The sequence below is a fragment of the Corythoichthys intestinalis genome, chromosome 2, assembly GCF_030265065.1.
Source record: "Corythoichthys intestinalis isolate RoL2023-P3 chromosome 2, ASM3026506v1, whole genome shotgun sequence".
NCBI classification, from domain to species: domain Eukaryota; kingdom Metazoa; phylum Chordata; class Actinopteri; order Syngnathiformes; family Syngnathidae; genus Corythoichthys; species Corythoichthys intestinalis.
Window position 1 is genome coordinate 13,894,005 of NC_080396.1, and position 27,112 is coordinate 13,921,116.

Below are 27,112 nucleotides of genomic sequence, written 5' to 3' on the forward strand. Positions count from 1 at the left end.
TGTCACAGTGTCGACAGCGATGAGCTCTCTCGGATTTCTGACTTACGTTCTCACTTTCATTTTACCGTATCAATCCATGGAAGAAACATTTATTCATCATGATGAAACCAGCAAGATATACAGCAGCCTTTAAAAGAAAAGTCACATCTGTTTTGTTTTCTCTTAGATTCTGGTAAATTGGAGAAGTTGTCAAATCATATTATTACCGTAAATATTGTCAGTTTATGGTAATGTTTTGAACTACCAATGTGCTATGCTTGTGCTGTGTTTCACCAGTCAGTAAAATGACATTTCTGTATCTGTACACGAGCTCTGTTTTCTTTTATCCTTCTATTTATTGGTGCTAAAATTAGGGTGCGCGTTATACACGGGTACAATAATTTTCCCTAGATTTTACAAGTAAATTTGGGGTGCGCGTTATACACGGGTGCGCCTTTTAGTCGGGAAATTACGGTAATTTATTGAATCTAATACATTGATTTGTTTCTATTTTTCTTTTGGAAAGCCTATTGGAAAAATCTACGCCAAAAAAAACATATTTTCAGCACCTTTACATTGTAAATTTTACTGTATTGTATTGCTTATTTTATTATGTTTATTTTGCGTTTACTTTACAGTACACTGTACATTAAACAAACAAGTATAGTTATTTTTACATAAAAATACCCTTGAATTAACAGTTGTGCTTGGTTCTGTATTTTGCAGAATATAACTGTAAGTTTGACAATGAAAAACATTTTTCCCATTTACACTGTTTTAATGTCATGAATTCACAGTATTCCCCTGTTAATTCTACGGACATTTTTTACAGAGCACTTGGACTTAAGGTAGTGAGAATTTTACTTACCACATCTATAAGCTGAGCTATGGAAAGACCAAAGTGGACCAGCACTGTGTCTGACGAGTTTTCCACTGGTCTTGAGAGCTTGTTATAACGCACGAACAGATCCTGGAGCAGCTTCTCCTCAGCATGAGCTCGGGGTCCAGCATAACAACACACTAGAAACGATTAAAAGAAATTACAAAATGTTGACTCTAATCATGCATTTTGACATTTTTTCCCCCACCCATCGACACGTTCACATTCCTGTGCATACTTATTTATATTTACCATCTTTTACAGACCATATGTCGTACATTTTTTTCATAGTTTGGCTGGGCCTGTGACATATGCTCAGGTGCGACTTATATATTTTTCTTCACCATTGGGCTATAAGCTTGTTATCTACAGCCAGAGTTGGCGGAGTTATTCAAAAGTAATATTGAAGATGAAAACTTTGATTGATTTGGAGTGAGATCAAGAATCTGGTTAAAAAAAGTTCTGGTGTTCAGTGATCCCTCGCTACTTCGCAGATTTTTTTTCAATCAAAATAAATAAATAAACAAATTAATGCAGGATTTTATAGCGCTATCCCGATCCGATCGCATAGTCGCTCACTTTCGCTTTTTGGTCAGGCAGTGCACTGAAGTTGCTTGTTAAAGTTAACCATGATTGACAGACGGTTAAGTTTGATCTTGCCACATGCGTCAATCATCGTTTAACTCGTTACACAGTTGCTGTGGCAACTCATTGCGTGTAAGTGAGAGGATTTGAGTGGACTCACTCAATGAAGCATTCAATAAAGACAAGCATTTTTCTACTTTCTTCTTGTTTAAAAATAATTTGGTGGGACAGTAACATGTTTAAAACATAATGATTACATTTGAATTGCTTATAAATCCTTTATTAAAAAAAAAAAAAAATACAGGGTGTTCCAAAATGGTTGACCCCATTCTAAATGCCCATATCTTGGAAACTACTTGATGGATCTTAATGAAACTAAATACACTTTAATGAAACTAAATACACTTTATGTTGTTAATATGGAGTCCATATTGATGAGTACCTTAATTTTAAAAAACATATTGATGAGCTCACATATAAACTGTCGAAATATGCTGCTCTGTTTTTTAAACTGCGACATTATATCCCACTATCTGCACTTCTAACCCTGTATAAATCTTTATTTGAACCACATTTACAATATTGTAATATCATATGGTGCAACACATTTCCAACCTATCTAAAAAAGCTTGAAACCCTACAGAAAAAAGTTATACGTGCCATAACATGGTCTGGGTTCAATGCTCCAACTAAATTAATATTTCACCACCACCACATTCTGAGGCTAAAAGAACACAACTACTTTCCAAATGCTTGCATAATGTATCAGGTCATCCATAAACTAAACCATAAATTAAGTGATCTCATCCCAATCAGTACTCCTCAGCACACATATACTACCAGAAGAAAAAAATCACATCACTGGAAAAAGCAGAAGTCTAAAGTCTACAAGCTTTGGCATTGTATGCAGAGGACCACGGATCTGGAATGAACTGGACGAAACACTGAAAATGTCACACTCCATCTTCATTTTTAAGAAAAAACTGAAACCTCACCTCCTTGCTATGTTTACTTAATATGCTGAGTTTTTGAATAACACTACTACGGTATCACATGTCAAATCCGATGTAATCAGAATGTTAAAATTTTCCATTGTTAACTGTATGTATGTGTATGGGTGTGTGTTTGTGTGTGCTGTTTGAGTGGGCCCCTACTAAAAGCTTTAAATAGCTTATTCGGAGTGTCCCTTTCATGCATCTTGTCAGATGAACTGCTTGTATATATGACCATGTTCCTGTGTGTACCATGATACGATGTGTGAATAAACTGAACTGAACTGTTGAAGGTCATACGTTTTATTGATTAACTTTACAAAGAAAAGTACAAATATTTGTTGGTTCTATGGCAGATCTTCATAAATGTTCAATATGAGCGCCGCCTGTGACTCTGCACATGTCGAGTCGGTATTTGAGCTCGTGCCAAACTTGAAACTCAAACTTGACATTTTTGGTGCCAAGTCCTAATTTGTTTTGTAGTTGGTGCCTTCTCTGCAAAATTTGTGAAGAAGGCACGCTGCACTGTCTACGGTGACTGAGTCCGAGCATACTCTAATAAATAGACATGTCCTATGTGCAACAAGTATGTGTGAACAACAATGCTCTTCCCACATTGGAAGACCTGGGATCCACCAACAGCCCTGGTTTACAAAAACATAAAAATCCCCAAAGTAAAAAAAAAAAAAAAACAAACAAAAAAAAACTTGCTCAGCTGCAGCTAGTTCTCGTATTTGCTTGAAGAAATATATTACGAAAAAATATTTGCTGAATGGTCATTATAATAAACCCTTAAAAATAGAACCTGGTGCTAGTATATTAATAAATGAGATACGTGACAATATGTGACGAAACATATATATACAGTGGGACAAATAAGTATTTAGTCAACCACTAATTGTGCAAGTTCTCCCACATGAAAATATTAGAGAGGCCTGTAATTGTCAGCATGGGTAAACCTCAACCATGAGAGACAGAATGTGGAAAAAAAACAACCAGAAAATCACATTGTTTGCTTTTTAAAGAATTTATTTGCAAGTCATGATGGAAAATAAGTATTTGGTCATTACCAACAGTTCATCTCAATACTTTGGCAATAACGGAGGCCAAACGTTTTCTGTAACTCTTCGAAAGCTTTTCACACACTGTTGCTGGTATTTTGGCCCATTCCTCCATGCAGATCTCTCCTAGAGCAGTGATGTTTTGGGGCTATCATTGGGCAACATGGACTTTCAACTCCCTCCACAGATTTTCTATGGGGTTGATGTCTGGAGACTGGCTAGGCCACTCCAGGACCTTGAAATGCTTCTTACGAAGCCACTCCTTTGTTGCCCTGGCTGTGTGTTTGAGATCATTGTCATGCTGAAAGACCCAACCACGTCTCATCTTCAATACCCTTGCTAATGGAAGGAGATTTTCACTCAAAATCTGTCGATACATGGCCCCATTCATTCTTTCCTTTACACAGATCAGTCGTCCTGGTCCCTTTGCAGAAAAACAGCCCCAAAGCATGAGGTTTCCACCCCCATGCTTCACAGTGGGTATGGTGTTCTTCAGATGCAATTCAGTATTCTTTCTCCTCCAAATACGAGCTCCTGTGTTTGTACTAAAAAGTTCTATTTTGGTTTCATCTGACCATAACACATTCTCCCAGTCCTCTTCTGGATCATCCAAATGCTCTCTAGCGAACCGCAGCCGGGCCTGGATGTGTACTGGCTTCAGCAGGGGGACACGTCTGGCAGTGCAGGATTTGAGTCCCTGGCGACGCATTGTGTTACTGATAGTAGCCTTTGCTACTGTGGTCCCAGCTCTCTGCAGGTCATTCACTAGGTCCCCCCGTGTGGTTCTGGGATTTTTGCTCACCGTTCTTGTTATCATTTTGATGCCACGGGGTGAGATCTTGTATGGAGCCCCAGATCGAGGGAGATTATCAGTGGTCTTGTATGTCTTCCATTTTCTAATAATTGCTCCCACAGTTGATATCTTTACACCAAGCGTTTTACCTATTGCAGATTCAGTCTTCCCAGCCTGGTTCAGGTCTACAATTTTGTCTCTGGTGTCCTTCAACAGCTCTTTGGTCTTAGCCATAGTGGAGTTTGGAGTGTGACTGACTGAGATTGTGGACAGGTGTCTTTTATACCGATGAGTTAAAACAGGTGCCATTAATACAGGTAATGAGTGGAGCCTTGTTAGACCTCGTTAGAAGAAGTTAGACCTCTTTGACAGCCAGAAATCTTGCTTGTTTGTAGGTGAACAAATACTTATTTTGCACCATGATTTGCAAATAATCATTGTTTGATTTAAAAATCAAACAATGTGATTTTCTGTTTTTTTTTCCACATTCTGTCTCTCATGGTTGATGTTTACCCATGTTGACAATTACAGGCCTCTCTAATCCTTTCAAGTGGGAGAACTTGCACAACTGGTGGTTGACTAAATACTTATTTGCCCCACTGTATATATTGTCACATATCTCATCTATTCTATCTATCTAGTACTAGCATATTGCATCACACTCATGCATCACAAAGCCTTCATAACATGGACTTTGTAGTCTTTATTATGTCACAAAGAACAACTGAGAACACTATACAAGGCTCGATCACATAGGATTCAGTGTCAGATCGTACTGTCATGTATGAGACGGACGCAACCAGTTGCGTAGGGCAGACACAGGATTTTATTGATGTTGACAGGCAAAGAAAACAATCAGGTCAAGCGGTAATGGCTAGTTGGCATGCAAACGTATGCTGAATCGCTGACGATCTGACCCTGAATCTCGACCTAGAGCGGCTTGCTCTCAGCCCATGCCTGCATCTGACTCTGAATCTGAACCCGACCCTGTGCCCATGAATCTGAACCCGACCCTGTGCCCATTCCTGCATCTGACTCTGAACCTGACCCCGTGCCATCGGTAGTTGATTCCTCCACTGGTGAGGAGGAGATTGAGCCAATGCCCTCAGTGGATGAGGCCATGGACACTGACGGGTCGGTGGATTGGTAGCCCTTGGTGGGCTCAATCCTTGGGACTTCTGCAGCCGTCCCTTGAGAGGGGGCTTCTGTCACGTATCTCATCTAATAATGTATGAGCATATTGCATCACACTGATGCATCACAAAGCTTTCATAACATGGACTGTGTACTCTTTATTATGTCACAAAGAACAACTGAGAACACTATATGAGGCTCGATCACACAAGGTTCCGTGTCAGATCGTCAGCGATTCAGTATACGTTTGCATGCCAACTAGGCATTACCGCTTGACCTGATTGTTTTCTTTGCCTGTCAACATCAATAAAATCCTGTGTCCGCGATACGCAACTGCTTCCTCCGTCTCGTGCATGACATATACCGTATTGGCCCGAATATAAAACGGTGTTTTTTGCATTGAAATAAGACTGAAAAAGTGGGGTCGTCGTATATTCGCGGTCTAGACGTTATACCCATTCACGACGCTAGATGGCGCCAGATATCATTGAAGCCATGTTTTGTCATGACAGATCTCAGCTACTCTCAAGTTTAACCAGTTTGCATTATTTTATTGCAATGTTTTTCCTTATTCAGATTTGTTTCAAGACGACAGTTACAGTTAGACTACACTTTGATGATTAATGCAGTTATTGCAATTTTGTTCTTATCACAATAGATTGGTTTATTTACATTTCAAAAACCAGAAGCCATTCATTTACGAATGTGATTGCACTTTAGTTTACATATTTAAATGTTCAGATATTAAGATTTGAATGTGGCAAAATAACACGCTTTTTCTCTCAAATATATTGTTATAATCATTTGTTTCAGATGCACTGTAATTATTTTCTGTATAAAAATTAATTTGGTGTTCAAAAAGTCTATATTTCAAACTTGAGTCTTGAAAAAGAGGGGGTCGTCTTATAATCAAGACCGTCTTATATTCGGGTCAATACGGTATATGTATATACAGTGATCCCACGCTACTTCGCGCTTCGAATTTCGCGGTTTCAGTCTATCGCGGATTTTTTTTCAGTCAAAAAAATATACATAAAGATGCATTAAAAAATTTAAATAATGGAGAAAATAGGATGTAAAATCTGCCCGTTCCCTAACAGAAGGCAAGGAGAGCCCGCCCAACTCATTCTGCCGCTCTGATTTGCTGGCCAGCATCACTTGGGAATATCGCAAGCTGATTGGCCGAGATGTTTTACCTTGTTACTATCGAAGGAAAATTGCTCCAACGCGTCCTCCGTCTGCTCAATCCTCTAACGAACCCGAGAAGAAAAGAAAAATGATGACGGTGCACGAGAAAGTTCAATTATTGGACATGCTTAAAGTTGGCCACAGCTATGTGTCTGTTGCACGCCATTACGGACTAAACGAATCAACCGTTTGTTACATAAAAAAAGACGAGGCGAAAACCCAAAAGACCGCCTCAATGTCGTTTTCCAGGGACACTAAGCGAGTCATGACTCCTCGCAACAAGACGATTGTACAAATGGAAAATGCACTAACAGTGTGGATATCGGACTGTCGGGAAAAGAGGGTGAGTCTCGACACAAACATGATCCGGGAAAAAGTCAAAGCCCTGTACGATAGCCTCATTCCTGAAGGAGAGTTGAATGAAGGTGGCGGTTATACCGACAACGACAAAGATAAACCACAGCCTAGCACAAGTGAAGAAAATTGTGGTTTTGTTGCCAGCAAGGGCTGGTTGGAAAAATTCAAAAAGAGGTGTGGACTTCGCAGTGTTACGTTGCATGGGGAGGCCTCCTCGGCGGACCATGACGCAGCTGTCCGTTACGTCAAGGACCAATTTCCCAATAAATTGAAGAGGGTGGCTATCCCCCGGAGCAGGTGTTTAACATTGACGAGACTGGCCTTTTTTGGAAGAGGATGCCAGCCAGAAAAACAACAGTGACAACTCCCCATCACGATGTTCCTTGTGCGCAGGACACCTCCTGCAGAAGCTTCTCAGTAAATCATCTTTATCTTCATATCCATTGTTCTGGAGTTTTTTTCTTCATTCATCAAATTTATCAAGATCATCAGTGTGGTGAGTACATTTTATTCATCTTATGCATGTTATTGTATACAGTATTAATATTGCATTTACGTTTCAAACTAGTGTACTGTATACACAAAAAAATACAGTGCCTTGCAAAAGTATTCGGCCCCCTTGAACCTTGCAACCTTTCGCTACATTTCAGGCTTCAAACATAAAGATATAAAATTTTAATTTTTTGTCAAGAATCAACAACAAGTGGGACACAGTCGTGAAGTGGAACAAAATTTATTGGATAATTTCAACTTTTTTAACAAATAAAAAACTGAAAAGTGGGGCGTGCAATATTATTCGGCCCCCTTGCGTTAATACTTTGTAGCGCCACCTTTTGCTCCAATTACAGCTGCAAGTCGCTTGGGCTATGTTTCTATCAGTTTTGCACATCGAGAGACTGACATTCTTGCCCATTCTTCCTTGCAAAACAGCTCGAGCTCAGTGAGGTTGGATGGAGAGTGTTTGTGAACAGCAGTCTTCAGCTCTTTCCACAGATTCTCGATTGGATTCAGGTCTGGACTTTGACTTGGCCATTCTAACACCTGGATACGTTTATTTTTGAACCATTCCATTGTAGATTTGGCTTTATGTTTTGGATCATTGTCCTGTTGGAAGATAAATCTCCGTCCCAGTCTCAGGTCTTGTGCAGATACCAACAGGTTTTCTTCCAGAATGTTCCTGTATTTGGCTGCATCCATCTTCCCGTCAATTTTAACCATCTTCCCTGTCCCTGCTGAAGAAAAGCAGGCCCAAACCAAGATGCTGCCACCACCATGTTTGACAGTGGTGATGGTGTGTTCAGGGTGATGAGCTGTGTTGCTTTTACGCCAAACATATCGTTTTGCATTGTGGCCAAAAATTTCAATTTTGGTTTCATCTGACCAGAGCACCTTCTTCCACATGTTTGGTGTGTCTCCCAGGTGGCTTGTGGCAAACTTTAAACGAGACTTTTTATGGATATCTTTGAGAAATGGCATTCTTCTGGCCACTCTTCCATAAAGGCCAGATTTGTGCAGTGTACGACTGATTGTTGTCCCATGGACAGACTCTCCCACCTGAGCTGTAGATCTCTGCAGTTCATCCAGAGTGATCATGGGCCTCTTGGCTGCATCTCTGATCAGTTTTCTCATTGTTTGAGAAGAAAGTTTGGAAGGACGGCCGGGTCTTGGTAGATTTGCAGTGGTCTGATGCTCCTTCCATTTCAATATGATGGCTTGCACAGTGCTCCTTGAGATGTTTATAGCTTTGGAAATCTTTTTGTATCCAAATCCGGCTTTAAACTTCTCCACAACAGTATCTCGGACCTGCCTGGTGTGTTCCTTGGTTTTCAAAATGCTCTCTGCACTTTAAACAGAACCCTGAGACTATCACAGAGCAGGTGCATTAATACGGAGACTTGATTACACACAGGTGGATTCTATTTATCATCATCGGTCATTTAGGACAACATTGGATCATTCAGAGATCCTCACTGAACTTCTGGAGTGAGTTTGCTGCACTGAAAGTAAAGGGGCCGAATAATATTGCACGCCCCACTTTTCAGTTTTTTATTTGTTAAAAAAGTTTAAATTATCCAATAAATGTTGTTCCATTTCACGATTGTGTCCCACTTGTTGTTGATTCTTGACAAAAAAAGTAAATTTCATATCTTTATGTTTGAAGCCTGAAATGTGGCGAAAGGTTGCAAGATTCAAGGGAGCCGAATACTTTTGCAAGGCACTGTATATCTGTATATAGTATATACTGTATATAGGTAATTTAGATTGCCTTCCCATGTTGTAAGAATATAATTACCCTAAAATTATTAAGTGGCGTAAACTGAAAATTCTGTATGTATAGACGTTCGTAAGTTGAAGTAGAACTGTATTACAATTATTTCCGATGAAGAAAATTAAATTCAAAACTGAATAAATTGGAAGTCAGTCAGCCTCCCAAATGGCTGTTTGAGTTGCAGGGGACCACTTTAAAAAGCTATGTACAGTATAGAAAGGTAAATTGATAGATGAATAAATCTATCACATAAGACCTACTAAATAATGCAGTAGTGCCGGAGTAATAATTGAAGTCACTGATATGAATCACTCTCTGATGATGAATGGCTTAAGTAGAAAAAAGCCCTAACTCGTTGCGAAAAAATAATCGCTGCGCATAAAAAGACTGGACAATGCATTGTCTAAGCCTCGGGACGCATCTCTAATTGTTATGGGACCTCGCGAGGTCATCCTCTGTGTAATGTGAGGTGCTTCTAAAGGGGTGAGGGGAATGAGGTGTTCCATTAGATGGTAGCAAAGGGACACCGGCGCACAGGTGGGAGTGCTGGGTGAGGGTAAGGTGACGAAGCCTTTTGCAGGCACAACATGTCCTCTGATCCACATTTATCCTTCCTTTTGCTGTTCCCCACTGTCTGGTGTAACCATGACGGCAGCTGAGTCCAAACAGAGGTCGCTTTCTGTTTTCATCATCACGACTATATTCTCTTTATTGCAGAAATGCAATCCAATCCAGACAGGTAATGAAAAACATGATGAAATATTCATCTTTAGCACACAAAAGTGATTCGAAGTGCATCCAATTAATTGAATTCTGGGAAATAAGATCTTATCAGCAAGGAGTGACAACAACTACTTTCTAGACTTCCATCCTCTGAACAACTTGTCCTCACTACAGTCCCTGACAAAAGTTTTGTCGCTTATCCATTTTGTAGAAACAATTGCTCATAACCCGACTTTTAATTATTCAATTGGTTTCAGAAATGGCTCATTTGAAACCTAAGATCCTCCAAAATGATGTTGAATGTACAAATATATACAGTATTTGTTTCACGGAAAAAAGATTTAATGAAGACATAAAGGCATAGGCGGTTTTTGCTATGGGCAATGTGGGCGACCGCCCAGGGTGCAATCTATTTGGGGGCGCACAAGCGCCCTTGTGGAAAAAAAAAAAAAAAAAATCCGCTAGTTTTCTAGACTAATACCGCTCATTTCCACGTCAAGTTAGTAGAGTGGGCGCTAGGGTGCCCCTTACTATCATGTCAACTGCTGCTGAGAGTCGTGTGTGTCAGAGGAAAAGGCAGGGGGAGACGGGAGGGGGATCAGCTGCTCGCAACTGCTGAGTGAATGAGCAGGACGAGACTCAATCACTCTCAGAGGAAAAGCAGAGGCCCCGTACCCTGTGTATAGCTTTTCACACGCCACCTCATTATTCATGTGACTACTTTAAAAAATGGTGATTTTCTACAAGAAAGTCCATTAATGGGTCTATCATATTCCTCGTTCAATACTCTATAAGAAAAATATAACATATATGCATCTAAAATAATCCTAAACGATTTTATTAGCAATTTTAATACTCCTTTTAGCAAGATTACTTGGGTATGCGGTATGCCGCTGCGTACGTTCCAATAGCAACCAGTCCTGTTATTGTCCTACGTCAAAAGCGCTGCATATTCTGAGAACGAGAATAGGCGTAAGCGTAAGGTGCGCATTTTGAGCAGAGGACGGCCACCCCACCTGTTAGGATTAATCTGTGCGTCCATGAACGAATGTAAGTATTTCCTCTTCATGCTAGTGACGGGATCTGTCATTCACTTGGGTAAACTAATCCATTCCGGTTCGTTCAGTAAAAAGATTCGTTCAAACAAATCGTTCAACGAATCGTTTGCCCCCCTCATCTCCCTCCCCGCCCAAATGAATCGTTCGGTTACTGAACGGGAAGTGACGTTGCCGAACGAATCACCAAAGACCGCTTCGCAGTATAACTGAACGGGAAGTGACATTGCTTGGTCCCTCCCTCTCTTGCACACAGGCTCCTCATTGACCGCTCGTCGCAGTTTCAGAAATGAGTGACAGGCGGTGTCATTCTGCTTTCACAGACAGCCTCGTCTCCCTCCTGCTGCTGCAAAAGCGAGGGAGAACTTCCGCGTCGTCTGTCCTAGTTTTATGGGCTCAAAGTCATGGCTCGTGCTTGCATTTCGATTTAGGACACGGTTAAACATTTTCCTTTGGTGGGGGCGGGTGGGGGTTTGGGGTCGGGGGCGCATGGACTATCTTTAGCATGTTCTTGATCACATATACAATGCTGCTGCTACCAGCCAACGCAGCATGCTTGCTGTCACGAAAATAAAAATAAATCGAAAGTTTAATTTCTAAATATAGAACGACCAACACATCATATTTACCTCTCGCTCTGTTGTATTTTTGTTTTTATGCTCATCACTATTATTTTTGGTCACTATTGTTAAAACTAAAGTGTAAATAGCTAGTTGTAAAATGTGCTGCTCTGAAATAAAAACAATACTACATTTTGATATTTGACAGTTTAATTGCTTATTAGTATTAAGATGATCGTATTGAATTTTTGCACTGGTATAAATAAAATAATCCGGTCAGCTCCCCTGTCGTCCCCGCATCTCAGATCGTCAAATGCGGACGAGAAATAATTGTTTGCTCTTTACGATATCGCCTTTCTACTCTCATTAGTCTGTTAAGAAAAATGTAGACATATTGCGACATCTCCCGTGTCCGCGTGCGTTGTTTTGGGGCGCTTGAGTAGCACATGATGGACGGATTGACATAATTTGTCAAACCAACCAACACCCAACACGCTCTGACACGAAAAAAAATAAAACACTCGGAAAAAAATGACATGTATATACAGTTTCATTGCAAATCAGTATTATGGTGATCATACCAAATATTCTTTTTTTCTGTGCACATATGAGGTAAATATCGCTGCCATGAAGCCTCCATATAGTGACAGTTCTCTGCCCCCTTCACTGGGGCACGCGACCGCCGCTCAGCTTTTTCTTGCCTCGTAGCTACCCGTGTTTTAAATTACTGTAAATTTGATAGTATGTCGTCATAGGTAGACCCGAGTCTGTTGAGAAAAGTAGTACACTAAACCATGCTCGCTAGATTTGTGTGTTTTTGTCTGTTTGAGCAGCATTTGATAGGCTCCACGTTGTGCACATATGAGGTAAATATCGCTGCCATGAAGCCTCCATATAGTGACAGTTCTCTGCCCCCTTTACTGCCGTCACGTGACTGCAGCTCAGCTTTTGCTTGCCGCGTAGCTACCCATGTTTCGCTAGATTTGTGTGGTGTTTTTGTCTGTTTGAGCAGCATTTGATAGGCTCCACGTTAACAAATATGTGACAAAGTCATTTCCTTTCATTTTTTGATTTGTTCACCGCATAGTCATTACTGGAAAGTCAAGTTAGCAGCAAGCTAGGTCAGGAACGGGAGGACCGAGTCACTGAACGGGAAGTGACAAAACTCAGTCTTGCCCCCCTGCCTGCGCGCTGGCTGCTTATTGGCCACACGTGGAAGTGAGTGACAAACACCCTGATTCTGTTTCCGCTCCCTCCCCTGCCCGCGATGAGGCTGGCGTCTGATTGGTCTTGTGCGATGTCAGAAGACGCTGCCGCTTGCTCAACGCCCTCCCACGTAGCAAACAAGCACCAACTTCATAGAACGAATCAGTGCAGATGGTGATTAGTTCGGTCTCGTTCACCCAAACAATTCGTTCAAAAAGAACGAATCGTTCACGACCGATACAACACTACTTCATGCCATAAAGTTCTTATGATAAGTTAGAGCCGTCACAGGCATGATAATGGGTCAGGGGTTAAAAAGGTGAGAAGGGTGTGGAGGAAATATGTTCCAGTACACTGTACACCCCAACAAAATATTGAGCTCTGTCGACCCACACTGTGTTTCAGCAGGGCCGTGCAGAGACCGGTGGAGGGGCGGGTGTTCTTAAAACTATTATTTCATTATTATCCATACTTAACAACTCTAGCACCTAATGATTAATAAAGCAATGACATAAAAATCTTATAGAAAAATAACATTGCAATTGTGTTTATAATTGTATTTAATACCCGACTATCCTTGCAAACTTGTTCTTACCAGGTCTGCTATTCACCCAGCTGATGAGGTATCCACTGCCTTTAGCAGCCTCATCTAACTCATTTTTTTATCCCTCAATCTCCCTTCCCGACGACGCATGTCTATGTAATGAAATATAAATATTTTAAAAAACAGACTCCCCGGTGGCTTTTAGTTTTAAAGCTTTCTTAATTTCTTTCTTTTTCAATAACGATTTGTGTTTGTATTATTCAATCAAAAAACAAAGTTACTTCTATCAAAAACAAAGTTGCTTCAATCAAAATACAGTATATACTTTTAATCCCCAAAAAGTCACTTCAATAAAAAAAATTGTTTATGATTGCAAAAATAAATTTGAGACAAAAAAAGCATTTGAAAACTATTTTTCTTGATTGAAACAAATCTTTCCATTGAAGTAATGTTGTTTTGCATTTGGGCCACATTTTGGCTAGGACATTTGTGTCTTTATTATTCAATCAAAGAAGTTGCTTCAAACAAAAAAATATATATAAAAAGAAAAACTTTGCACATGTGTCAATCACCGTTTACCAAAGCCTGAGAGGGTTTGAGTAGACTCACTATGAAGCATTTAATAAAGCCAAGCATTTTCTTACTACTTTATTCTTGTTTAAAAATAATTCGGTGGGGCAGTAACATGTTTAAAACATATCATAATTCTTACATTTTGAAGTGCTTGAAAACCATTCATAAATGATACTTTGGTGAAAAAAGTGAAAAAACATGTCTTATATATATGTATCTTTTTTCCAATGTAAAATCTGAATAAATGCATTGAACACGCACAAAAAAAATGGGGGGGGGGGGTGCTACTTCGCGGTTTTCACTTATTGCGGCGGGTTCTGGTCCCCATTAACCGCGAAAAATGAGGGATCCCTGTATTTCTGAAAAGCTTTAAGAAGCAGGACTCATTCCCACCACTCTCCGGGCCGGTGTTGTGCCGACACCGGCCGTCAGCTCAAATCCAAGCCGAAAATAACGCGTCTCCGGCGGACGACGGGAGCGATGTGAGGCGCCCCCTCCATCCGAGAGCATGCCGCTTAATTTGACTCAACAGTGTGTTTCTTCGTTTGTATTACCGCTAAATACACACGCTTGACGCCAATTTAACGGGAGCTATTTTTTTTCATTGGAGATTTAGCTAGCTCTGGCAGTGTTCAACGCAAGCTGCAACGAATGGCAGTAACTTTTTTATATCGCAAAATGTGAAAACGATTGAAACCATTACTCACCAACTTCAATCTGCTGGCAAATACAGGCAAGTGTGTATGCTGCGCTCTGGTCTTCCCCGGTGTGGATAAGGCCTGCTTTTTGTTTTCGCAGCTTTGCAATGCAACGAAAGGCTCTCCGAGCACTCCATGTACAGTAAGGAGTGCGCGCGTTTGGAATAATGGAACTCAGCTTGGGCCGATGATTGGTTCTCGTCAGCGAAGCATCTAGAAGGATTTGCTGACTGTGCTCTTAAGTGCTCAGTTTACGTACTAAGTTAATCACATGATGATAATAATAATAATAATTAAATAAAACCTCCCGACCCCCCCCCCCCAAAAAGAATTTCTCCTCGGATCTACGCAATTCACGTAGGTCGCCCTTTTTGACCTCAAAACGGCGAATTTCGCCGAAAGGTGAGAGATTTTAATGCCTGCGTCATCAGCGCGACCGTTTCGTGTTTTTCCTGTTACGTCAGCTGGTTGATCCCCTCGTTCTCGCTGCATCGAGGAGAGCGTTCTTTACTTTATATTCGCATTGCACATTTGCTTTAAGAGGGAAGGTGTTAGTTTAGCATCTTAAAATGATGTTGTACATCCATATGAGTGTAAAGTGCTTAGTTTTCGCCACTTTTATGGCCAAGATGACCGCACGCAGCGCGCACTCGAACCCCCCGCCCCCACCTTCGTGTTCATTTTACTGCACAAATATGTATGTGTGTCACGTGACTCAGAATGAGTGGGCGGCGATCGGGCCCTTTTCTAATCGGCAAAATGAAAAGTTATCCGTCTGGAAATAAAAAAAAGAACAAAAAAAGCAGAAGAGGAGAAAAGGAAGCAAGGCAGCGGTGAGTGTACTATGTTACTGTAGTTTTATGTCCTACTGTAGTCGAAGCACTGCAGACTAGTAGTAGTAAACCAATTAACTGCCTTAACTTGTTGTAACTAGCTTGTTAGCGTTTGCTAACAGCATTGCAGCATGCGAGCGTTTCTTCATACATAAAGATGTTACCTAGAACATTAAATCAGTGTTTAGAATCACCATACACACTGATCAGCCAGACTGATAAAATGTAACATGATTCACTGCCAGAATGTTATCCTTATTAAGTAAAAGCAATATAACTTACCAGCTCGTCAGTAGAATACGGTATGTGTAAAGGTATGTGTACTAAGCACAATAATAATAATAATAATCTGAAGTACATTTTGTTTATTAAGGCAAATGTGTGTAAATAATTAAGGATAGTGTGAAGTGAACGAATAATGCAATGGGGGGGGGGGGGAGGGCAGTTAGAGTGTCCAAAAAAGCGCTCTATGAGAGCGAGGCTTTATTAGACTTTTATTAAATATGCTATTGCTACAAGTCCAACTGTCCCCCTTACTTGCACATGCTCAAAGGGCCCCATGTTGCCTGTTGCCTAGGGCCCCCGGGGACCCTTGCTACGCCTCTGGGCGGGGGATAGACTATTTTAATAAAATAACGTAAAAAACGTAACACATTCTTGTGTTTGATGTCGGGGGATTGGGTATATTGGATGTCGGTGGGGGGGGGGGGGGGGGGGGGGGGGGTTCGCCCAGGGCGCGAAAGTAGCCAGGACCGCCACTGCGTAAAGGTCAAATTTTGCTAAGACAAAAGTTTTGTCGCCTATAGAAAGTAGTGTGAAAATTGAACAAAAAATGAACTTCAAATACTAAAATATGTTACATAACATAAGCACAAATCTAGCATATTGTGTGCGTCACGTCACAACAAGGAAACAACCGGCTCAGTGCTTAGTACTGAATGGTGGAGATGATGGTGGACAATTTTGTTTCTAGTCGCAGCGGCGAATCCGACGTAATGAACGTTCTTCTAATGGTGACGAGGAGAGTTATGAACCTTTCTTTGGTGTTTTGGGTTATCAATTTGAGCCCAAACGAAAGCCAATGCAGCCTAATGAAAGGATCATTGAGGGGAGCAATCACACTGATGAAACACCGGCAACAGATCGTGTGGGGAAACACCGAATGGTTTGTTTTGCATTTCTTTTTGTGAAGCTGATACACCGTCACCGCAAAATAATGTATAGAATAATTATAATTTATTGTGCTATCTTAGGTTTTCGCTCTGCCAAAAGACACAAATATGAATGGGATTAGAGGATTTGTTGTATATATTTTACGAGCGATAATTTATACATGTGTCCAGTCCTATATCCAATGCGTGATATGTTTTGTTGTCATGAAAGAGTACTCACTCTGCCCATTTCCCTCTTTTGCTTAGCCTGGGGTGGTGGGGTGGTCTCATCAGAGCCAGTAATCGTCCTCTTTCTTGATATCTCGGGACATTTAGGTGGATGCGCGTGTATGGTGGGCATCGCATCTGCTTTCAGCAGCAATTTCTGAGCAAAACCTGATTTAATTTGTCCATACTTCGAATAGCTTTCAGGTGTAAAATGCGCACCACACAAAACCGTGCCTGAGGCTGGGTCTGCAAAATTAGCCCTCTTAGCACGGACGAACTTTATTCAGTGTCAGCGTAGTCCAGCTCTTTTTCTCGTGTTCGGGAACTCATGGGTACTAGTTTGCCACAAATGGCTATTTGTACACCACATAGCATGACAGGTTTGAATCATTTTAGCGATTTTTTGATACAACATGAACGTAACTCTCTCGTCGATAAACAATGGTGGCACCTGCCTCGACCTGTTGTTTCCTTGCTGTGACGTCAAAGCCCCATTCGGTTGTTTCCGGAATACTTTCGGAAATGTTCGTAATTTTCGATCTATTTTCGATAATTGCTCATGAATAGGATTTATTTTTTTGTTAACTGTATTAATATTTGTTATCTTGTGACATAAAGGTTCTATTGATATCTCACTGCCCCTTAGTATTATAATACCCTTTAAAAGAAAAATGCTCCAATAACTATTCAAAAACAATCAAAAACACTTCAAAAACAAACTTAAATAAATAAAATAAATTACAATTGCTATTACAATATCATTAACACCCACCCGCACAAACCTATATAAAGACACACAGAACACTTTAAAATTGTTCTTTTCTTTTCTTTTTTTTTTTTTTACTTAGACCTATAACCTTACTTGCCGTGTCTTCACTGATGCAAAAGCATCTATTGCCCTATCATATGACAACTGTTTTGGAAGGCGCATTTCTTTCTCCACTTGCAGTTTGTGTGTGGGAAGGTACTGGACTTGGTGGGCTTGGACTTGGTGCTGATGTGGATAAGTTGGTTGTAAAAGATGGCCCGGGATGTACAAAGGTGGAAGGAAAATATTTCAGAATACTGTACATTCTACTGTACCTGTCTACTGGATTCGGCCACTGTCTTTGACGGGCGTAGTTAAAAGAAAATAAATTATTGAATTACTGCAACTACACAGGACTATCCAATAATAATGAATTAAATAATATATGACAGCAAAAAATAAAAAATGAGAAAATTTTTTACATGAACGGGATTGCCATTTTAATGAATTAATGACACATTTAATAGTGTCCTTTAGTCCGCCATACCACAGAACTGTGAAATTATTAATTGTATATTTAATGGTGTATTTATTTAATTAACCTTGGCACTTTTAGGCAAGGCAAATTTATTTGAAAAGCACAATTTAACACAAGGTAAAAGTGGTTCACATCACATGAAAATCAGCAAGACAATTTTAGTCCCCCATACAATTTGCCCATCTTTCTTTAAAATGGGAGAGGGAGTTAATTTAACTGAAACTAATACACAGCTGGCTGAATACTATATACAGTATATATATATATATATATATATATATATATATATATATACACTCACCGGCCACTTTATTAGGTACACCTGTCCAACTGCTCATTAACACTTAATTTCTAATCAGCCAATCACATGGCGGCGACTCAGTGCATTTAGGCATGTAGAAATGGTTTAAGACAATCTCCTGCAGTTCAAACCGAGCATCAGTATGGGGAAGAAAGGTGATTTGAGTGACTTTGAACTTGGCATGGTTGTTGGTGCCAGAAGGGCTGGTCTGAGTATTTCAAAAACTTCTGGTCTACTGGGATCTTCACGCACAACCATCTCTAGGGCTTACAGAGAATGGTCCGAAAAAAAAAAAAATAATCCAGTGAGCGGCACAGTGTTTCCCACAGGATTTTAGGAGACTGTGGTGGGAGGCTCTCTGACCATAGGATTTTTCGAAACTGTGGTGGTGGGCTGCATCGGAGTCGGACAGCCACACCATGTCATGCCACGGCGAATTTTTTTTTTTTTTTCATTATTTTTTTCCCCCAAGAAGAACATAACAAAGATATATTTGAAATATTTCATTAGCTAAGCTAATGTTATAGCTCTCAGCTACGGTACATGTATGTAAAATGCGTTGCTGATTACAGCTACGTTACCCTATGTAATAATGCGACTTTTTTTCTCGTAGCAATAGTACGACTTACATCTCGTAGTGACTCAGGGTTGGCAACCCAAACTGTTGAAAGAGCCATATTTGACCCCCCCCCCCCCCAAAAAAAAAAAAAAAAAAAACTGAAACAGTATGTCTGGAGCAGCAAAACATTAAAAGCCTTGGACAAGCCTTATAATTATCAATACTAGCTATATTAGCCTACTATAAAAATGAATAAGTTGGCTAGAAATACATAATTAGCCTTCATGATTAAATGTTTATTTTCCCTGCAGTGGATCCTATAGCGCACCACGTGACTACTCTGTTGTACGATGACACCACAGGTTTAACTTCATTACAATATTAATGAATTGAAAGAATGTTTGTATCATGTTTGTCCTCCTAGAAATCCTATTAAAACAAAAAATATATTTCCCTCCCCCATCTTTTTCCATTTAAAAAAAAAAAAAAAAAAAAAAAAAAAAAAAAAAAAAAGCTCCGAAGCAGCACTAAAGAGCCGCATGCGGCCCAAGAGCCGCGGGTTTCAGACCGCCGTCGTAGCCCTCCTTTTTCCTTTTTATTTGACCCTCATAAGTACTACATTACCACAACAATAACAGTCCTTCTGTCAACTGACCCATTTACAGGACTGGGGGAATTCTAATGGCCGTGTAAAGTTTTTCTTGATTCGGTGAGAAGGTGAATAGTTTTTTCCCCGTTGTTCGTGAACTAAATTTCCACACAAACGCACATCGAGGTACCATTAACTTAGCAAGGAGAGGTATGAGAGTCATTTTTCGAGTGTCCCAGAGCTCGCGAAATTGGGGGGGCGGGGGGGCGCATTTATCCAACTTTCGTCAGCCGTAATTGTCTGAAGTTGGCGCGTCGGTGTTGTGCTGAAAAATAGCCACTCCACGCGAAATGTCCCCCCGACGGGAGCGCCCACACGTCACTCGTACAAACAGCCTTTTCTTACCAATCGATGGACACGGAAACGACGTTCTTGTACCGTGAATATGTATCATTTTACTCTGCTTGAACTAATAAATACTTTACTGTGACCAACGCTCTGAAAATAGTTTGGGCCCCGCCTCTCTGCGCAAGTTCAATCAAAGTTTGCTTTCCGTCCAAGACGGCCGTCCACAGCTCACTTTCGCTGAAAAGTCCGATCCAAACTATTGTAATGCCCCGGATATGGGGAAGAAGGAGAGAAGTCTGTATTTGCTTATCCACTTGATTGTGGTAACAATAATAAAGAAAAACAATAACAAAATAACAGCGGGCTGCTACGACATGCGACCGCTATCTCTCGCTATCTCGCTCGTTCTCCCATTCTTCCTACTCGTTCCCCTTGCGTCTCTTAAATGAATAAATAAATAAATAAATAAAATACTACTCTAAAATGCTGCTCTCACTCGCGCGGGTAGAAGAGTGGAGTGGGCTACAGCTGTGTAATCGGCTGACTGACGCATCTGATTAGTATCTTTTTTTTTTTTTTCGGCGGGGGGGGGGGGCGCAAACGAGAATGTGGCGGGCCCAAACGAGACTGTGGCGGGCCGCCACAGTCTCTTTCATTGGTGGGAAACACTGGCGGCAGTTCTGTGGGCGGAAATGCCTTGTTGATGCCAGAGGTCAGAGGAGAATGGCCAGACTGGTTCGAGCTGATAGAAAGGCAACAGTGACTCAAATAACCACCCGTTACAACCAAGGTAGGCAGAAGAGCATCTCTGAATGCACAGTACGTCGAACTTTGGGCTACAGCAGCAGAAGACCACGCCGGGTGCCACTCCTTTCAGCTAAGAACAGGAAACTGAGGCTACAATTTGCACAAGCTCATCGAAATTGGACAATAGAAGATTGGAAAAACGTTGCCTGGTCTGATGAGTCTCAATTTCTGCTGCGACATTAGGATGGTAGGGTCAGAATTTGGCGTCAACAACATGAAAGCATGGATCCATCCTGCCTTGTATCAACGGTTCAGGCTGGTGGTGGTGGTGTAATGGTGTGGGGAATATTTTCTTGGCACTCTGTGGGCCCCTTGGTACCAGTTGAGCATCGTTGGAACGCCACAGCCTACCTGAGTATTGTTGCTGACCATGTCCATCCCTTTATGACCACAATGTACCCAACTTCTGATGGCTACTTTCAGCAGGATGATGCGCCATGTCATAAAGCTGGAATCATCTCAGACTGGTTTCTTGAACATGACAATGAGTTCACAGTACTCAAATGGCCTCCACAGTCACCAGATCTCAATCCAATAGAGCATCATTGGGATGTGATGGAACGGGAGATTCGCATCATGGATGTGCAGCCGACAAATCTGCACCAGCTGTGTGATGCCATCATGTCAATATGGACCAAACTCTCTGAGGAATGCTTCCAGCACCTTGTTGAATCTATGCCATGAAGAATTGAGGCAGTTCTGAAGGCAAAAGGGGGTCCAACCCGTTACTAGCATGGTGTACCTAATAAAGTGGCTGGTGGGTGTAGTTGAATTCATTATATAATGCAAATAAGGTTGCATAAAAGTTGGTGGGGACAATTTGAGCATCCTGAAGAGTTGGTAGTGTTATGTCCCTACTGTCCCTATGCAAACCTACGCCCTTGCTTGGAACAGATTGGGGCATTTCCATGGAAAACGCGTCTCTACTTCTGGAATTTTCAGGTTCCGAGATGATTTTGTAGGAGAGGATGTGCATCAACTTTTGTTGATATTTTGCATTGTTTTTGTGTTATAAAACACAGTTTACCGTCATGTGAGTCAAAAATAAATGCAGTAAAGCTTACTTTTTGATAAAGAGCGCACTTGGTTTTCTGGTATGAACACTCATGATAGGTATAGTATTCCATAACGTCAAGAATTCTGATGGTTGCATCTTGAAATAAAAGCTTCATGTTGCGTGAAATAGACTTTTTAATGTTTGCATACAGTTAGTTTAATCTTTGGAGTGCTTATTTAGACAAAAAAAATAAGTGTTTTCTGGGTTTTTGTATCGCGACTCACTAACTTTAGGCAGGGCAATTACAGCAAGATAAGAAATTGGGTGTACAGTGTGTAAGTGTGACACCCACATAATTTGTGGGGAAAAAAAACTGAATATTTTTCCTTGATGGCAAATGCGCCTCATCGGTTGCAACCAGCCAGGTGCTGCTGACTAAATGTTAAAACCGAGACGCACAGATGTTGCTATTGTCCTCCTACACATTCTATCAAAGCTGATGTTTTGTCCTTTAGTGACCTACAAAAAAGGCATCCTTAAATTTCAAAGGCCCCAGATCAATATCTGCCCACGTGTTGTCATCCCTTTATTACACTGAAATCTATGTGCAGGTGCCCATCAAGAAAACAGAAACCGAGCACAGTAGACAGTGACATTCGCTTCATCACCATCAGCTTGCTACGTTCCTCCAATGCATTTTATATTGAATGAGAGCACACTTAAATCTGTGTAATGGCTTGCAAAGTGTGAGCTGCAGTGATGCGTGCTATAGAAGGTAGCAAATGCTTCATTGTGGACCACGGTGCTAGACACTTTTTTCCCCCACTTGATGGACGTTTTCATGAGTTTTGATGGAAATAGATTGTGGCATGAGCAAAATACATTCATCTGTCACTCTATTACTTTTATTGACAAGTTTGTGTCATAGACTTCATAATGATATTGGCGGGTCACATCCGTCACCTCGCCTTCAAGTAGGGGGCCTGCCCACATTAAGAGGAGTTATTCTTACACACGCACACACACGCATGCAGCGATCTACCGCCGGATTTAGGTTGAAAAAGTACAGTGGGACAAATAACTATTTAGTCAACCACCCATTGTGCAAGTTCTCCTACTTGAAAAGATTAGAGGCCTGTAATTGTCGACATGGGTAAACCTCAACCATGAGAGACAGAATGTGGAAAAAAAAAAACAGAAAATCACATTGTTTGATTTTTAAAGATTTTATTTTCAAATTAGAGTGGAAAATAAGTATTTGGTCACCTACAAACAAGCAAGATTTCTGGCGGTCAGAGAGGTCTAACTTCTTCTAACGAGGTCTAACGAGGCTCGACTCATTACCTGTATTAATGGCACCTATTTTAACTCATTATCAGTATAAAAGACATCTGTCCACAAGATCAGTCAGTCACACTCCAAACTCCACTATGGCCAAGACCATAGAGCTGTCGAAGGACACCAGAGACAAAATTGTAGACCTGCACCACGCTGGGAAGACTGAATCTGCAATAGGTAAAACGCTTGGTGTAAAGAAATCAACTGTGTGAGCAATTATTGGAAAATGGAAGACATACAAGACCACTGATAATCTCCCTCGATCTGGGGATCTACGCAAGATCTCACCTGGTGGCATTAAAATGATAACAAGAAGGGTGAGCAAAAATCCCAGAACCACACGGGGGGATCTAGTGAATGACCTACAGAGAGCTGGGACCACAGTAACAAAGGCTACCATCAGTAACACATTGCGCCGCCTGGGACTCAAATCCTGCACTGCCAGACGTGTCCCCCTGCTGAAGCCAGTACACGTCCAGGCCCGTCTACGGTTCGCTAGAGAGCATTTGGATGATCCAGAAGAGGACTGGGAGAATGTGTTATGGTCAAATGAAACCAAAATAGAACTTTTTGGTAGAAACGCAGGTTCTCGTGTTTGGCGGAGAAAGAATACTGAATTGCATCCGAAGAACACCATACCCACTGTGAAGCATGGGGGTGGAAACATCACGCTTTGGGGCTGTTTTTCTGCAAAGGGACCAGGACGACTGATCTGTGTAAAGGAAAGAATGAATGGGGCCATGTATTGAGAGATTTTGAGTGAAAATCTCCTTCCATCAGCAAGGGCATTGAAGATGAGATGTGGCTTGGTCTTTCAGCATGACAATGATCCCAAACAAACAGCCAGGGCAACGAGGGAGTGGTTTCGTAAGAAGCATTTCAAGATCCTGGAGTGGCCTAGCCAGTCTCCAGATCTCAACCCCATAGAAAATCTGTGGAGGGAGTTGAAAGTCCGTGTTGCCCAACGATAGCCCCAAAACACCACTGCTCTAGAGGAGATCTGAATGGAGGAATGGACCAAAATACTAGCAACAGTGTGTGAAAAGTTTGTGAAGTGTTACAGAAAACGTTTGGCCTCTGTTATTGCCAACAAAGGGTATATAACAAAGTATTGAGATAAACTTTTGGTATTGACCATATACCTATTTTCCACCATGATTTGCAAATAAATTCTTTAAAAATCAAACAATGTGATTTTCTGTTTTTTTTCTCCACATTCTGTCTCTCATGGTTGAGGTTTACCCATGTTGACAATTACAGGCCTCTCTAATATTTTCAAGTGGGAGAACTTGCACAATTAGTGGTTGACTAAATACTTATTTGCCCCACTGTAAATATCCTCGATGTCCTCAAATTCGAGTGTGGTCAGACACAGTGGCCGCCATTTTCCCCAGCTATCCTCCATAAATCCAGACTTGAAAGTGTTGCTCGGGCATGGGTGTTGTCCAGGTTCTTTTCGCATTGTAGAGAAGATCTTGTCCAGAGCACTCAGTGACCAAGTGACCAGTTCCATGTCTTTCCAGATTTGACAGAACACCTATTATCAAAGTCAGAGTTTGTTGTCTGTACGATGCCTACAGGGCCAAGTAAGTGTTTGTCCTTGTGACGGATGTCTAGTTTAGCCATGTTTGCATTCAGTGATGTTTTTTTGTTTTTTTTTCTCTCCTTTGCTTTGGGTACACTAAGTTATGTTTACAGTTTTGACTTGTCTCCCAGACTTTTCCCCGTGTCTACAGTTCTTATCATTTCCAAAGTTAGATTGGTTCAGCAGCGTAACTGTGTAATATAAGGTAATTACAGTGGTACCTCTACATATATTCGTTCCAGGACCTTGTTTGTAAGTCGAAATGGAAGTATGTCGAGCAGGATTTTCCCATAAGAATACATTATAATTCAATGAATTGCTTCCATTACCCGAAAACCTCCACTAAATCCTTAATAAATACTGCTGTTACTATTGCGAATATCATTTATAAAGAGCAAAACAAATAAGTTATGAATAAAAATCGGAATGATAATAAATAATAAATAATAATAATAATAATAATAAAAACAATAATAATAATAATACCTGTAATAATGTAACAAACCGGGTTCTAATGTGGTGAATGTGTTTGCGTGGTGTACCTGAACGCATCGCGTGGTTGACTTGATAGAAGAGCCTTTTTAGTTTCACTTTCTTTACATTCTGCGGGGGACACTAGGTGTGCTGTGTTGCTCAAGTTGATGGAATAAATGATTAGAAACCTGACGAAGCTGGCGATGTTACCACAGTAATAATTGCCACCTTAACATATAAAGACTGGCGAACGGAGGAGGACCGTCATAGACCGTCTAAAGCTGTATTGTTGAGCGAGCCATATCACGGATGCGCAACCCACGCTCATATTTTTCTATCATATCTATCTTCATGTCAACGGTAACGGTAAGCATCACCTTTTTTTCTTTTTTTCACCACCTGCACTAACATTGTTGGAACCCATGTTAATTTCTCTCACAAAAAATCTGCCATGCGTCCGTCTTGCGGGAAAACAAAGAAACTGCGGTGCTGTCATAAATCGTCATATTTAGAGCATGGCGTCTGATATAGAAACAAATGTTGAGTCAAATTTTACGTCGGATGTCGAAAAGATCGTGTTTCGAAGCGATCATATGTCGACAGGGGCGGACTGGTAATCTGTAGCTTCTGGAGGATCACAGAACGGCCAGTGCTCTGGACGGCCAGCGGCCGCCATACATACATCACTGTTTTTATCCCTTCTATACTCTGTGATTATCTACAGTTTGCATCCAATCCGACAGGTGGCAGCAATGCGCCTGGCTGTTAACCGCCAATCTGATAGGAGGAGAGCGAGGATGTGAGCCATTGCCGCAAGGCGCTGTGACTCTGAAAGACTTGTTGTGGCCAAGGAAGGGGCAGGATAGAGCGATAAGAGCTTTGGCGGACTTTCTAGTTGCCACCGGGCTAAGATGGAATGAAGAGGGTTACTTGCTAGGTATATTGGCAATTGTTATCCACCAGGTAGCTACAATTTAAATGAAATAAATGGCAATTAAAGGGCTAGTGCCAGCAAAAAATATTTTAGCTGTAACGTATGCACACGCAGCAGCAATATTAATTCAGAAGAAATATAACAAAATATTAATAAAATGAATGGTTTTACTTTAAAGTATAGGTAGTTAAACTGATATGATATATATTTTTAATCATTTATATATCGTTTTGTTTTCTGTTAATACGTTCAATGAAGGTTATGTATACAGAATTTGTCTTGAAATGTTTATTGTATTTTCATTGAAATTTATTATTTGTGTGGCAAGATTATTATGGCATAAACAATGAAGTCATTTTATAGACACGGGATAGGTGTTATTATAATCAATTGGATACATAAAACTTGCCTTAAAATATATATTTTTTATTTGTTTATTCAGGTTGATTATAGAGCTAGGGCAGAAGATGAATCCAACTCCAGTTCAGCCTTGCAGTACTTTGAGCGGCACAAGTCAGACAGTCACAGTCTAGAAACATTTTCTTTATTTTTCTGTCAAAGTGAACGAAATTGATGCATTTTACAATAAAATGTAAAAAAAAAAAAAAAAAAAATCTCCCAGGGGGGCATGCCCCCGGACCCCCCTAGAGGGTCTGTGTACAGCGATTCTTGTGTGCTGGGCTGAGTCAAAGTCCAGGACTGCTTTTTAGTCCCAGTCCGCATCTGTATGTCGAGGTACCACTGTATTATATTTTTCGTACCATGCATGCATTTTGAAATGTTGTGAAAAAAATCAATGGGAGAAATTAGCTGCTAAAGCAGTGGCTTCATGGTTCGCAATATTTACGTAAAATAAATGCTAACCGCACTTTTTTTTTTTTTTTTTTGCTTTTAACCAAGAATCTCTGTTTTTTATAAGGCGTCTGCAGCACATTCGGCATATTAACGTAGAAAAAAAAAAGCTACCTGCCCGGTTCTTTGCTCTTTTAACAAAGAATCGAGAATGTTTTACGCCCACATCTATAAAGAACTCAGTGATTAAAGCATTGATTCACAAGAATTTTCGACGGAAAAGGGTCTTTGTG

At 40.8% G+C, this 27,112-nt stretch overlaps 1 protein-coding gene across 1 annotated transcript in view; it reads right to left on the reverse strand.

Annotated features, from left to right (window-relative positions):
* The window catches only part of chrna4b (cholinergic receptor, nicotinic, alpha 4b), an 81,600-nt gene that overhangs the window by 42,576 nt on the left and 11,912 nt on the right, over positions 1 to 27,112 (reverse strand). Inside the window, exon 2 of the mRNA XM_057857519.1 lies at positions 848 to 999. Coding sequence (XP_057713502.1) covers positions 848 to 999 — 152 coding nt within the window. The remainder of the gene's footprint in view (positions 1 to 847; positions 1,000 to 27,112) is intronic.